This window comes from Lobosporangium transversale (genome assembly GCF_002105155.1).
Source record: "Lobosporangium transversale strain NRRL 3116 chromosome Unknown BCR41scaffold_32, whole genome shotgun sequence".
NCBI lineage: Eukaryota > Fungi > Mortierellomycota > Mortierellomycetes > Mortierellales > Mortierellaceae > Lobosporangium > Lobosporangium transversale.
This window is the reverse complement of record NW_019029010.1, coordinates 1-14776: the sequence shown is the minus strand read 5'-3', so window position 1 is coordinate 14776 and position 14776 is coordinate 1. Positions and strand designations below refer to the sequence as shown.

Sequence of the window (14776 nt, the reverse complement as noted above, 5' to 3'; positions counted from 1 at the left end):
TTTTTTTGTTTATGCTTTACCGTTGCATGCAAGATAACCAGTGAGACGTAAAGTGCACGGAGCTCCCCAACGGGTTATAGACAAAGGAACGCTTCATCTCTTCACTGCTCCCATCACGCGGCTATTTTGTACAAATGCCTTCATGGTTCGAGACCGGAGACAAAAGGAAAAAAAAAAAAACACACAGGTAAATGTATGGTGTCTCCTCAAGGTGTCTTATGCGCATACATTCAGATCCACAGAAACACAATCCGAACAATAGCTGATGAATCTGATTACGATTTTGAAAACTGACAGATAACCGAATGTACACAATCTCATGTGCACGACAATAAGGAAAACAATGCGATACTTTTTTTTTTTTTTTTTTTTTTTTAACAATCAGTCAGTCGCAAGTCGATAAGAAATGATCGCAAGTCTTTGATCGTGTATAGCTCTTGAAACTTGTTTTTATTATATGTGTGGAACTGAGGTAAATGGTTTTAATCTCAAGAAATAATACTGGCATTCAACATCTTTGTTTGAGAATAGAGAAAAAGTGAGAGAGGGAAAAGGGCGGAAATGTACTGCGCATGTGCCATGTAGAATCCTTCAGGGTCTAGTTCTTTATTAGAAATTTGAGCATTTCATTATCATTAACGTATTACATCCATACCATAATTAATGATGAGTCTTTTTTTGACATTTTAATTTTTTTTTATTCACTTCGATGCATAGTGATCGCGATAAGAAAGACGGGAACTGAGAATAAAAAAAATAAAAAAAAAAGGGTCCCCAAACGTTGATAGTAAACCTTCTTGCTTCGATTTGCAGGTTGTTGGTGCCTGCTCTTTTATTTTTACGTTTTCCTTGTTGGCGCAAGCTGTCCTGAGTATCCTAAAAAAAAAAAAAAAAGAATCTTTGATGATGTTAAGAACAGATAGAGGCAGTATATATGGTACGCGTTCCTTCTTGGCCTAAATATCTCTTATCTTTCATCATTCTAGGATCCTAGAGAAAATGACTCCTCTATTTTTCCTTTGAATGTTTTGTACCCAAAAATGGAATCTGTGATCTGAACACAAGCTGGCAGAAGCAATCGTGAATACACGTGGAATGATCAATGGAGATGACTTGTCTATTTTTTATTTTCTAAAATGTATACACTCTTTGACTATTTAGAGACGACAAGTGAGCTCCTTATTCCAGTCCTCACTGCCAACGCAATTATGACAGACAAAAACACCTCGAGGGTCCAATTTACGCTTGATGGCCCTAAGGCGGGGATAGTTGCTTCCAAAGAATGCTTCCTGCCAGTCAGGCTCATTAGGATCTGCCTCATTGAAATACGCTCCTGATCCAGGACTGATATCTCTAAACCGCTGAGTCGTTGCTGTGATTTTTTCTCCCATATATTGAGGCGCCCCTGGGTGAGCCGTATCGGGCCAGAACGCTGCTACAACCACATGAAACAATGCTTTGCGCCACGCAGGAAGCACTGAGGTTTCTCGGCTGTTACCCTTACTCACTTGACCTCCTGCAACCAAATGACCTAGAACAGTAGCTCCAGCAGGACCCATGAGCTTACCAAGGTCATCCTGCGCCTCCATCATCACATCCACCAGCTGACTAATGCCTGCAGCATCCTCAAAGTTGGCCTTTGGGATTAGACGCGAACCCAAAATGGTATTTGATCCAGAGGTGGGTTCGGTATTGTTGGTTACTAATGGCCCGAAAGCCTCCCAAAAGGATCCAGCAGAGACGGCTTCTCCTTCAATAGTGATGTTCGGGATAGAAGCAATTTCCTTCAAGAAAGCGGACATTGTACTGTTGACAACTGTAGAACCTACGCCTGGAAACATGTAGTAGAACATCAAACCCTCGAGTTGGAAGTAGGAGTAGCCTGAGTACCCGGCTGCGCCCCATGCAAGCTGCTGAGATAAGAAGCTGGTATAGACCTTGCGGCGAGCCTCAGTTCCATTGAATCCGATGCGGTAGCCGGCATAACTGAACTCTGTAATTGCGGGATGAGTCTTGTAGACTGCCTCGACGATGACACCAAAGGTAGATCCTCCGCCTCCGCGGAGCGCCCAGAAGAGGTCCTTGTTCTTGTAAGCATTGGCGACTCTGAGTTGCCCATCTGCTGTAACGACCTTGTATTGCAACACATTGTCGACACAGAGGCCGTGACGAGGAGAGAGGGGACTATGTCCTCCACCCTGACAGTAACCACCACTGGTTCCAACTGTTGGATGAGCACCGCCCACGACTGTCACATTATGCTCATTTGCGGCAGCATAGGCTTCCTGCCAGATCACACCGGGATCAAGGATGATAGCGCCCTGGCCTGGGGTCCTACGAGGCGCACCCTCTGGCACAAAATTATCATCCAACGCGATTTTCTTCAAATGGTGAACCCAGACATTAAGGGATGAAACGCCAATACTACGCCCAAGGTAATCATGCCCGGTGTTCTTGATGACGAGGCGAATATTGTTTTTGGCTGCAAAACGAACTGCATGCTGAACATCCTGGACATTGGTGACATTGACGGAATAAAGAGGGACAGCGCCTTGGTAACAAGGTTCAGTCTGGTTGAATCCACGACAGCTGCGGTAGTTGAAAACTTCCCAATTAGTTTGCTCCACTGCACCCGGTTGTTTATGTCTCCAGTAGTCAAAGTGATAGCCTTTCTGGATCTCTTGGCACTTGGCTGCGTCATAATGAGGGTCGTGGCACTCATAAGCAGCAGGCTTGGTAGGGATCAATCGACCACCTACAGCGGTATTGAGAGCAGACCAAGTGGCATCGTTGGGCCAGCATGGATCAGTGGGCTGACAATAGCACTTGGAAGAAGGGGAAGGATGGGGAGGAAGATCGTCAGGTGCAGCGTTGACAAAAGCAGTATTGGCATGGATAACTGCCACCAGCGCACCGACGAGTGCGATTGATCGCAAAGTAGGTGAGTGCATATGTTTTATCGAAACGTGGTATTTTAAGTTTTGAGTGAAAATGCTTTGTTGTGTAAAAAAAGAAAATGGAAATAGACGCTATTTATAAGGTTTTTGATCTGAATGGCTGAGTCGAAATCCAAAAAATGGGCTGTGTGCGCCTCCCCAAAAAAAAAGCCTCACTCAGTTAATAATCTTACGTCACACACATCCACTAAAGGATTAAAGACGGCGTTCATAAACTGCATGAGCGGCGTCGCTGGCAAAAGTAAAAGGCTGTTGCTGTTGGATAAACCTCTCCCGGACAAAGCATAGATGACATAAACTACGTAGATACATACTGCTTGGCTCAATAAAATCAACCAGACGGATAGAGACCAGGTTGATCAGAGAAGAAGGAGAAAGAGCAAGAGACATCAGTCGAAGAAACCGGGAGATGGCCCGTGACAATATCTGTCTAGCCTATTGGTTGCTCTTTACAAGAAAGGTATTGGCTTGGCATTTCCGTAATTTCTCAAAATCGACCATCCATGTTATCCAACGCATGACCTACAGTTGAGTAAAAGCCGACATCTATACGCTTAATAAATATCCCTGGGAAAAATAACTCGAAGCATTCCATAGACAACGAGCAATATTGGCCACAAGGGAGGCTAGCCAATTAATCTTTTGGTTGTGTCGAACATTCGTCGGTATAGGCAAGACCATTGGACGACATGCATTGGTGGTGTCGCCCTTCTTATCAACTTTTTTATTTATTTTGCATTAAATGTTGACTGCTTTTAGGGACGACCAACTAAAGGAGCAGAAATAATGGAAGATTCCTTCCCTCTAGGACCTCTAGGAGAAGAGGGAGAGAAGCCTGTGCAGACTAGTCAAATGTAGTTTTTATTTCTATTATCAGATTATTATTCTTATTATTCGCGACACAGGGAGAGTTATTTCATTTATTGAATAGGAGTTGTGATAGTAGATACACCATTAAAACAATTTGTCACTTTGTTGTGCGTTTTATCTCGCCTACTGACTGCCATTGTAAAAGTTGGCGAGCTAATTCAAAAAAAAAAAAAAAAAAAAAAAAAAAGATCTTGAAGAGACCAAATTCAGCGAGAGACACGGTGATGGTAAAAGATGTAATGGAGTTCAGGTCGAGTATATATAGAGACTAGTCAGTGCGACAATGTTCTATCATGAGTCGTATCAGGGACACTAACTATGTCTTAATTGACAGTAACTGCCCCGATCAATAACAATGTCACAACAGATAGAGTTATGCATATATGCAGTACCATTCCCTCAAACGCATCTGTATGCAGTTAATATATATATATACGTATATACAATGAGATGTATGTTGTCATCATCAGCAACATGGCAACATGGGGTCGGGTTCGTGTAACCTTCGGCCGATTCTCAAAATGAGCCAAAAAAAAAAAAAAAAAAAAAAAAGAAATGCAATAACAATAACACGAGCCATGTCCTTTTTTTTTTTTTTTTTTTTTTTTTTTTTTCTTTTCTTTTCTTTTTCAAAATACTAGCCCTCTTCTTCACATCATCCAAAACACAAGAAAACGATCGCTTACTCATTACTGCGTCTCGGTCCAGGCCACGGAAAGATATAAAAATAATGTCAGCCTCCCCACCAACTTCAGATACCAACCATTCCAAAACACTGTTACTACAACCACCGCCTCTACGCAGAAGACTTAAAGAAACATTTTTTTCTTATGTCAAATTCGGATATATCGCCTTCGGAGGCCCCAGTGCCCATGTCGCTATCCTCTACGATGAAATCATTGTAAAGCGTCGATGGGTCTCGAATGAACAGTTTGCTGAGCTAGTTTCCATCAGTCAAGCATTGCCTGGACCTGCAAGTGCCAAGATCGCTTACAGCCTTGCCTTGATCAGGTCCGGCGTCCTTTGTGCTATCTTTGCTTTCTTGCTCTGGAGGTAGGTATGGGTCCTTAATGCTCTCTCTTCCTCTCTCTCTCTCTCTTACTTTCTCACTTTTTTTTTTTTTTTTTTTTTGTTTTTTTTTTTAAAAAAAAAAAAAAATAGCATTCCTGGTGCAATAGTGATGACTGTAGTAGGAGTGCTGATTGGCGGTATCAAAGGCGACATCCCGATATGGGCAGTTCGGCTGGGGCAAGGGCTGTCGGCGGCAGCCATTGGTCTGGTGATCCTAGCAGCATATCGAATGTCGACTGTTCTAACGACAGATAGGTTGACTAGGGTCCTGGCCCTTATCGCTGGAAGTACAACAGCTCTCTATTCTGCTCCTTGGCTCTTACCTTTGATCATGGTGCTGGGTGGCATATCCAGCTTTGTTTTCGATGCTTATATCACACCGGTGCTCACGAGACGAAGAGCAAAAAAAGCTGCTACTTCGCATAAAGCTGTTGCATCAGTAGAGTCCAAGGATCTGGAGCAAGGAGATGCGGCAAATGAATTAGAAACAACAGAGAGTATATTGGAAGATGAAGCTGAAAGAGGCGATAAAGCTAGTCAGAAATTCAATACTAAAGTAGACGCCAGTCCTCATAGCCGACCAAACTTCAAAGGTGAACAAGCAATGCAGTCAGAGGTAAGAATGCAGGCGTATTACGTTTCCATTGTTTCCTTGAAGCAACTTGACCATCTTTTTTTTTATTTTTTTTTTTTTTTATGATTATATTAGAGCGGTGACCAACAAGCGAGATATGTGTATTCTCGATTATCCGGAATTGTTTGTTTTGCGGTATTTGTTGTTTTGCTCATCGCTGCTATTCTTGTCCGGGTCTTGATTTCTCCCACAGAGACAGGGTATGGCCAGCTGGCATCAACGTTCTATGTAGTGGGCTCGATCATCTTTGGTGGTGGTCATGTAGTTGTCCCTCTCTTGAAGACCTATACAGTGGACGCAGGATGGTTGACCAACCAACAATTTCTGATCGGCCTTGCTGTAATCCAGTCGCTTCCAGGGCCCAACTTCAACTTTGCTTGCTTCTTAGGGGCGGTTGCGATGGCCAGAGTCAATAAGAACACTTTGTTGGGAGCAATAATCTCTTATATTGCCATTTATTTCCCAGGTTTGATCCTCAAGAATGCAATCATCCCATTCTGGCAATTCTTTCGTGAGCGACCGGCAGTGAAGATGATCTTTCGTGGTGTCAACTCTTGCGCTCTCGGCTTTATCTTCTCGGCTGCTTGGCTTCTGTGGGTGCAAACAACAGCAGATGGAGGTAGTGACAGCTATCATGCTGTGATCGTAGCGACCGCATTTGTGGCATCAGAATACTTGAATATTCCGGTTCCACTTGTCATCGTTGTAGGAGGCGCTATGGGCGCCATTGAGTACGCTGTTACTGATACATAAAGAAATGTTAATGTAATGTGCCGATGAAAGGATAAGTGCGCATATGCTGAAATGGCGTCTTTGAACGACAAGATGATGCAAAATTCATTCTACTATATGGGTTTGAAAGATAATTGGTGGTACAAGGCTGCTGGTAAAATTAAGGTTCGATCGAGTGTTCTGGACTTTCAGGACACTTTGATCAATCTGTAGGACAATAGAACAAAAAGGCATATAAATCATTAAGAATGAGAGGGTTGCGAGTCTCTCACCCCTTTATTACAGCGCGACGTAGGGAAGCTTTGCAGGTTTTATGTTTTTTTTTTTTTTTTTTTTTTTTGACAAATGGCTTCGCAGTCAGTTCGCCGGACCTGCCTACATCAATGGAAGCTAGCCTCTCGCTCCAGCCTCGTTCGATGCCTGCATCCCTGTTTACCCAAATAAGCGTGAGCTCTCGGCTCAATACCTCCTTGTATTTCCTATGCGAATATTAGAGCGATGGAGCCATCGATTTAAGTACCGTTGCTACACGTAGCCAATACCGACAAAAAACATTCATGTCAGTATTATAACTCATAGACAAGGAGATGCCGAGACATACCGGGATCCCAAACATAGTGTCAAGCAGTGATACTGTATTGAACTACGTTTCACTGCTACCTTTGCGGGCATAGTTGTGGTTGTCTATTCTGCTTGGGACGTTTCATTTCTCGACGTGTGTGGCGTAGCATTTTATTTTATTACAGTCAAGTTTCTAGTATGTATACGTCCCAATAGAACTATAAAAACTCCCCATCATAACCTTTTGTATTAGCATCAGGGCATTCCAACCATGGTTCCCTGTGCATCATTGTATTTCAATCCACTATGGTGCTCTTGAAAAGCTTTATACTGCTCTACTTGCGTACCCTCCATATACAATCATCTTGAACTTCCTCAAGATGGCACTTGATAACAAACGGGATTTTTCCAATGAAGGAGGATAAGGGCTGTAGCTGTTCATGTTAAAAATTTTTGCTTGTTAACCGCTTATTGTAGAATTCCCTTCAGCAGTCGTAAGCGGTGATATAATCACCATGTTTATTGTCATTGAGCTTGGAAGAAAACTAGTGGCAATAAGGGACCCTAGGCTTGGAGTCGTGGATTGCGAGCTATACAACCAAAGCGCTGAACAAGTGATACAAGATAACCGTGATTCAGATGTAATGGGCATTTACGGCGGCGAAAGAAAGTATTGAGAGGATGTGAGCGATTATGAGAGCAATGAAGAAGGGGTTTGTATCTCTTTTCAAGTCCTTGGCAACAGAGCATGAGCAGCAGTTGTGATCACAAGTTGATTTCGATGAGTCCACATAACAATAGTCATAGTGTCAAGGCCCTATCTTCCATGTACGATATGTGCATTATTGTTGTTTTCAGACCTGGCACCAATCATGCGGGGTATTTTTTTTTCTTGAAGTTCTTTGTGTTAAACGGCCAGACAGAAAGCTTAAAAGACTACAGGCACACCAACGGTGAAAAAAAAGTGTATATGAGCAAGCAGTTGTTGTGCTTCTTTGTTGCCTGCACATTCCTTGCGTCTCGGGTTTTTTTAGTTTCGAAAATATTTGGCGGTATACTCATGCATGGAATGGGAGTGAGAATTTTTTTCCTTTTTTGTTCGTCAATCACTGTCAGTTGTGTGTACACGAACATGCACCAGGCTATTGAATAAACAGCTGAAGCATCTCTTTGATTTCTGCACATGTAGAAACACATTTTGCATCGCAGTGTATTTTTTTTTTTGTTTCATCGTAAGAATCGGTCTTGCTCAAATTGAGAGGCAAGAGAGACCTACAAAGTACAAACCCTCGGAAAAGCCGCCCGCCCCTGCTGCAAAGCGCGCACGACGCTAGACACAAGTATTTGGGTGCCGGCACACCCACAAAAAATTTTGTAAGTTCTGTTTATTTCCGTCACCTTTCTAATCTTTCTAATCTGTTGTCCCTGAATTTCTGGACAAACTTTAAAAACTTTACAGATCAACAAATGTACCAGTCAGCCAATGATCAATTGATCACGTGATCCCACAAAACTGCACTTACAAAGTCTCACGTTCTCACGTTCCAATTGTCCATGAGTTCATGTCTTCATCATAATACAAACGCGCTGAAACCATTTGTACGTCATATAGTCGAATCCATACAAACCATATCATGCAATAAACTGGTCTGATATCTTTTTTTCACACTCTAAACTCATATTTGAACATTCACACGCCTACACTCGCAGTTGCACTCACACATTCACACACTTGCTTTCTCACATTAAACATCTTACTTTTACACACACGACGCACCCTCACACGATATGGCTACCTCAAAGAAGAACTCTGAGGCTACTGCTGGTACTAAACACGCCTCTCCAACCGATCCCGAATATGAGCCAATCACTAAGCGTACTCGGCAAGCCTCTAAAAAATCCACCGATCAAGAACAAAAATCAGCAACAGCAACTTCATCATCAACCGTATCCTCCAATGAGGATGACCAACAATCCCAAGACAAACCTAAACTAGAAGACAAGGATGGTCATGGTCAAGGTAAAGATCGGAGTGCTGCAATCGTGAAGTGGGTTTTAGTGCTACAGAGATTAAAACAATGATTGTTGAAAAAAAGTCCTTCTCTAAAAAATGAATTCTTAGTGGACTCAGATAGCAACACTAAGGACTCAAACGATGGGGGAGATAGCGATAACAAGTCCAAGTCGACAAATGGCGACGCTAGTGACTCCAAGGACACAAATGTCAAATCCAAGGATGATAGTACAGATAAGGACGGAAATGAGGATGAGTCGGTTGTAGTTGAGAAGGGTCATGCATTCTTTTTTTACCGCCCCAAGGTCGATACCAAAGACATTTCGGGGACTCAGGACGTTCAAAAGTTTTACCTGCTACTTAGTCCAGATGATGCGGCTGGTAGGCCTGCTCCAGAGGATAAGCTGGAACAAGGTGATGAAGCAAGAAAGCCTTCACATGAGGGCAAGCCCTGTCATCGATTGCTAGTGATCCCACAAAAGACCTTTCCTTCCCCCGGTAAAGGGCCCAAGTCTCGTGTCTGGGCATTCGTGGATGAGGCCTCATCTGACTTGGATGACCTTGAAAAGAGATTGGAACGCTATTCGTATTCAACAAAGACTCGTGGTGATCGAACTCAGGAGCCTGCTCGATTGATTGGAGAGGCACGATTTAATATTGTCGTGCATCATGGAACGTCTCATTTCTTGTATGAGCTCGAGGTCCCTGAGAAACCCCTAGAAGTCCAGGAGGCATTTGGGCTTCAGAAAGAAGGACATTTCATTATACAAGTGAAGAACCCAGAGATCAAGTCTCCAGCTACAGAGCGTGGCCAAGCACGTTATGCATCGTTGGGACAAGGGGCAGCTACATTACCAAAACACTTGCAGGAGAAATTTAGAGGTGTTCGCAAGGATAATGTTCGATACACAGCCTTGGATACGACCGAGTTTTTAGACGTACAACATGTGGAGTTGGTCCTCATTGCAGTGAACAAGGATGCCAAGGAGGAATTTGCAGAGGTGGTAAAGGGGCTTGAAGAAGAGGTCGAAACGGAGTTAGAGAATGAGATTGATTCAGACAAGCCTGAAGACCATGCATATAAGGAGCTCGAAACTGACGAAAAAACAATCCATGCTGCGATTGATACCTTCAAGTGAATAATAATATCAATAAAAAATAAAAAAATAAAAAAATTGCGATATGTGGCGATAGAAAGACCAGCATGTATTCAGAGTATAATAGGTATTTAAAAAGTAATGAATAATATGATCGCTTTACCCCCAAGTATCAGAGGTGAATTCCCAAAATCCTCCAGAACAAAAGCGATGTTGCATCGGATGTTCTTGTAAGAACGTACCTCATGTACTGCATGTTAAAGCAGGGATTTAGTTTGAATTGGTCAGCTTAATGAAGGGCTAAAGATTAAATTGGGTTTGTAGAACAAGTAAGGCGGCCCCCAGATTGGAGATATGGGTACAGCGGGCGTAGCTACAGTGTAAATGTCTCCCAAGAGTCTCATATTCTTGTTTTGTGATTTCAATTCTTTTGGCATCTTGTACCTCTCTTTCCGTAACCCTTCCGAGCATATCCTTAAGCACCCTCATTTAGGATGTTCCTCTTCGTCTTGCTCCTCACACGATCTGTCTCGATAATAACTTCAGTATGTCTTTGGATATTGGTGGCTAAATTCCCTATACACTCCTGCGTGGCATAGCATGGCATATTTCGTTTTCTGGTTTGGTTGACAATCAAAAAAAAAAAAAAAAAAAAAAAAAAAAATCTCAAATCTGCATGCCAATACCTGGTTGATCTTTTGAATCAGGAGTATATCGGAATCCTGGATTCTTCCGTTGCGATCTGTCACAACGACCCCAATCTTTAATGGGGTATGCCTGTTCATTCCAATTTGAAGTGCTTTGGCAATCTTACCTGCGCTGCGCTTCATTGCTTCCAAATCTGCTACAGCCAGACAGACCCGGCGCATCGCCTAGGAGCACTATTTGGCCGTCAATATTTACGATTTGCTCTTGTACTTCTGTCACTCCACCGCCGCGCACTTAGAAACCAAATTTATAATTACTTTCCAGATCCAGGATTGCCTGTGATGAACAGAAGACAATTGAGAGTGCTCTGCATGGCTGCATGGCTGTTAAGATATATTATGTACGCGGTATCCCACTCGGTAATATGGGAAACAATATGAACTGCGATAAAAGAGAAAGAAGGGATATAGGAATTTATAAGGTTCAAACCCCTTGAAGAAGTAGACTTTGATGCACAGTACTTTATATGCTACCTCTTTTGCGCAAAAAGAAAGTAAAAAAAAGCCGACATCATGTACTGTTCATGGATGAAAATACCGTCACCTCAGACGATTTTATTTTCAAGAAAAATAAAAAGACAGTGATAGAGAGCGCTGACCTCATGGAGTTTTTAAGGTTAGCGATTCATTGACTTGTAGACCATATAAGAAGCTGTCAGCACTATTGACGCTGCCGCCTTCGCTGGTGCTGCTCTTGTTCCGGCCATAGCCAAACCATATGCCACAGCCACGGAAAAGTGTTCAATTAAAGCTTTTGAGTAGGACTTATATTCATTCTCGGTAACTGTGATATCGGTGACACTTTGCACTCGTATTGCATTGACTCTCCTGAGCATGACAATGAGTGACCCCATGTCTGACTCATCATTATTGTAGTCTTCGATAACAATCGTACGAGCCTTATCGACACCAACACCAGTGTTAGCGCCGAATATATTCACCACTCTCTCTATATACAACAGTGTATACTTCTCCTTGTTGCGCTGCTTGACCTGGTTGAAAATCAAAAGGAACTCGGGGCTGGGTGACAATGCTTTGTGGATCTTCTCGATCAAGAGCCTATCCTTTTCGTCAATTCTTCCATTTTTGTCCTCTATAACGATCCCGATCTTGAGAGGGATTTCAGTGATCTTTCCAATTTGTAATGCTTTGGTGATTTCCTTTGCATTGCGCCTCGTCGTAGCCAGAGTTCCCTCAAACAGGCCTGGCACATCAAGCACAAGGACCGGCTGATTGTCAATCGAGACGTCACCATATTGTAAAACTCTTGTTATTCCAGCACCGTCTGTCGAGAAGTCGGACATGAAATTTGCTCCAAGGCTATTAGCAATAAAACTCTTCCCAACTCCAGGGTTGCCAGCAATGAGCAGAATATAACTGTATGCTCCCTGTTGGCTTGCTACGTGGCGTTTCAGCGACTCGATGGTAGGGTCTTGCGGCTGGCCGAAAATGAGATTGTATAAATGGGACATTGGGAATACATCAGGAGGGGTGGATTTTGATATTTTTATACACCCTTGTAGTTTTATATAAATATTCAGACATTTCACAACCGCCAACCGTGTGTATTTCTTTTTTTTTTTTTTTTTTTTTTTTTGATTTTTGTGTCCTGCTGTGCTCAGTCCAGGTAGTAAGGGAACCTTTGTTCAACTAAAATAAACAAAAAATAACAAAAAAAAGTTGCATGTGCAGACGTCCCTCTGTTGAACATGACCCCTGATTTACTTCGCCAACAATAATCAATCGATTCTTCGAATACAGCCCAAGTTTATCCAAATAAAAAAAGTGGTCATTTATAGTCCCTGACAGACAGGCCAAGTAAAGAACTCCAACTACTAACTCTGCTGATATCCCAAGCTTCGTGGCCCCAGACACATCATAAGCTTCTTCTAAAAAAGATAATAGATCTACAATTGCGCCCCTTACAAGAAACCGACCTTCTCACAATTAACCCTGTATTTACTCTCGGTAACTGCGATATTGGTTACCAATGATGAACAGAGTACAACAAGTACAACAGAGGGGTTGGATGCGCCAAATACGTGAAATTTCAACAACTGGAAAAATTGCTTCGTTGGAGATGCATTGAGGGGTGAGGTTTCGAAACTTTAATCTTTTCATGATTGCTTCGCCAACAACAATAAACCCAATTGGACATCCCATGTTCATTATGCAGTAAACACACCATTCTTTTTTTTCTGTGTGTCATGGCCCAGGGGAAGGAGCAAGATACAGAATGCTGTCAATTCATTGGAGTTTTCCCCACATACGCAATTCGTATGCCCAGCCGTAATTTCTTGCTGGACCACGTCAGAAGGAAAGGAGTCCTGGCTCTCGGATCCTTCACACTTGGTCCATTTTTGTGGCCCGAGATCACATGAGAATCATCCCAATGTGAAGATGAATGCTCATTCTCATTTCCCCATTCTTCCCTCATCAGAGGTTCCGATGTGCATCAACAGCAGAAAACGATGTTCCTGATCACCGTGTGGGCCTAATGATCGCAATTTTACTCTCCAATGAAAATCAATATGAAGAGTGGAGTTTTCTCTTCTTCATTGCGAGAACGCCTTCAACCCTCTTTAGCAGCAATAATAGCGGTGACATCAAATTCAAAGGTGTTATAATGGGGTTTGATTACCATCCTTTACATTCTTACCTTTTTTTATTGAAACTATTTAATGAATCCATATACTAATGGAATAAAACAGTGACCCTAATAGCTAAGGATCCATTCGTATCTCGGTAATTATTTAAAAGCTTTGACGATGAGATAAGGGATCCCCCAAATCGGAGAGGTGAGAGCTGCTACAACGGCAAAAGTGTAAAAAAGAATCTGTTCTCCAACAGAAGCGAACTCTTCATTCGAAACAGTGATGTTTTGGACATTGCGCACAGTGTTCTTTGACATCCATTGTAGTTTTTGTTTCATGGGCTCCATATTTGGCCAGCCACCTTCATCCTCTGGTATGACCACCAACCGCTCTCTATCGACGCTCGTTCCTGTAATGGAGTTGATTGTATTGACTAAGCTGTTAAGACATTCATCGGATGTGTAGTGCCGTATATTCCGTCGCTTGACTTGATTTACAATCAACAGGATGTCGAACTTGGGGGTCAATGCTTCATGAATCTTCCTTATCAGGAGCATATCAGCTTGCTGGATCCTTCCATTGTGGTCTGCAACAATGAGTGCAAGTTTGCAAGGGATATTATGTCCGATCCTCAATGCCTCAGAGATCATTTGCGCATTTCGTCGTGTTGCCACTAGGTCGACCTCCACCAGTCCAGGGGCATCCACGAGGAGGACATGTTCCCCATTAATCGTCACTTCTTCTTTCTGGATGTTTGTCGTCACGCCTCCACCATGTAATGCGAACCCCGAGAGGAAGCTTGCGCCTAGGTTGTTGGCGATGTAGCTCTTGCCGACACCAGGATTACCAGTAATGAATAATGCATAGCTGATACCCATTTATCTGTTGTACTGTCGTTGAAATCGGGGTTTTCTTTATTTATTAGAAGTTGGCGGAGCGCTTTCTTATTCCTCACACTTTATATAATAAAAAAAGAAGAAAAAAAGCTTCGCCATAATTGGTTTTGTTATGGTCCACTCCTAGAACTTTATCTTTCTTTCTTTCTTTTTTTTTTGTATGGACAAACAAACGAAGTTGTGTATATACATGTATTATATATTTTTGTTACTTCGCCAACGATGTATGTCAAGTTGTATGTACAATTCATGCAAAATAAAATATATTTGCCCCAAATGGTACACTGTGCATAAAACTTTGGGATTGTTCATGGGCTCTTAAAGGCATATTAAATGAATAATATGGCGAAGCAAGCTTTATTGATTGTTAGTCAATTCAATCAGGGCGAAGTTAATATTTGAAAGAGAAGAGTATGTGCATGTCGTCTCCCTTTTTTTTTTTATTTTTTTTTTATTTATATACAACTATACCATCCAAGTTCAAATATCAATCCCTTCCGTTCTTTAATCTCGGCTGCCCCAATAATCACAAAAAAAAAATGACCGGTATTTCATTCAAATATGCCTTATTCATAACTGGAAACCCTGGGTCCGGGAAGAGCTTCATTGTCAATCATCTTGGCGCACACTTCCCTTCAGGCTT

General features: G+C 42.3%; 5 protein-coding genes across 5 annotated transcripts; 2 read left to right on the top strand and 3 right to left on the bottom strand.

Moving 5' to 3' along the window:
* Positions 1-1106: 1106 nt before the first annotated feature.
* Positions 1107-2994, bottom strand: BCR41DRAFT_358016 (hypothetical protein). Its single transcript, XM_022024974.1, has one exon. The coding sequence runs from the start codon at positions 2949-2951 to the stop codon at positions 1158-1160; it is 1794 nt and encodes a 597-aa protein (XP_021879058.1). The 5' UTR covers positions 2952-2994; the 3' UTR covers positions 1107-1157.
* Positions 2995-4557: 1563 nt separating this feature from the next.
* On the top strand, positions 4558-6285 carry BCR41DRAFT_410246 (chromate transporter-domain-containing protein; the record flags this gene model as incomplete). The annotated part of the gene is made up of 3 exons (XM_022029433.1): positions 4558-4880; positions 4989-5434; positions 5624-6285. The coding sequence occupies 3 exons, from the start codon at positions 4558-4560 to the stop codon at positions 6283-6285; spliced, it is 1431 nt and encodes a 476-aa protein (XP_021879057.1).
* A 2328-nt stretch (positions 6286-8613) lies between these two features.
* BCR41DRAFT_372569 (hypothetical protein) lies at positions 8614-9978 on the top strand (the record flags this gene model as incomplete). The annotated part of the gene is made up of 2 exons (XM_022026700.1): positions 8614-8845; positions 8948-9978. The coding sequence occupies 2 exons, from the start codon at positions 8614-8616 to the stop codon at positions 9976-9978; spliced, it is 1263 nt and encodes a 420-aa protein (XP_021879056.1).
* A 1282-nt stretch (positions 9979-11260) lies between these two features.
* Positions 11261-12196, bottom strand: BCR41DRAFT_410238 (hypothetical protein; the record flags this gene model as incomplete). The annotated part of the gene is made up of 1 exon (XM_022029432.1): positions 11261-12196. Exon 1 carries the CDS (start codon positions 12113-12115, stop codon positions 11261-11263), a length of 855 nt encoding a protein of 284 aa, XP_021879055.1. The 5' UTR covers positions 12116-12196.
* A 756-nt stretch (positions 12197-12952) lies between these two features.
* On the bottom strand, positions 12953-14176 carry BCR41DRAFT_358013 (hypothetical protein). Its single transcript, XM_022024973.1, has 2 exons — positions 13355-14176; positions 12953-13261 (listed from the first exon to the last, which is right to left on the bottom strand). The coding sequence occupies exon 1, from the start codon at positions 14113-14115 to the stop codon at positions 13393-13395; it is 723 nt and encodes a 240-aa protein (XP_021879054.1). The 5' UTR covers positions 14116-14176; the 3' UTR covers positions 12953-13261; positions 13355-13392.
* Between the last annotated feature and the right edge of the window lie 600 nt (positions 14177-14776).

What these genes read in the sequence shown, in the direction of transcription:
- BCR41DRAFT_358013 (XM_022024973.1), bottom strand. Translation starts at nt 14,115, where the DNA reads ATGGGTATCAGCTATGCATTATTCATTACTGGTAATCCTGGTGTCGGC.
- BCR41DRAFT_358016 (XM_022024974.1), bottom strand. Translation starts at nt 2,951, where the DNA reads ATGCACTCACCTACTTTGCGATCAATCGCACTCGTCGGTGCGCTGGTG.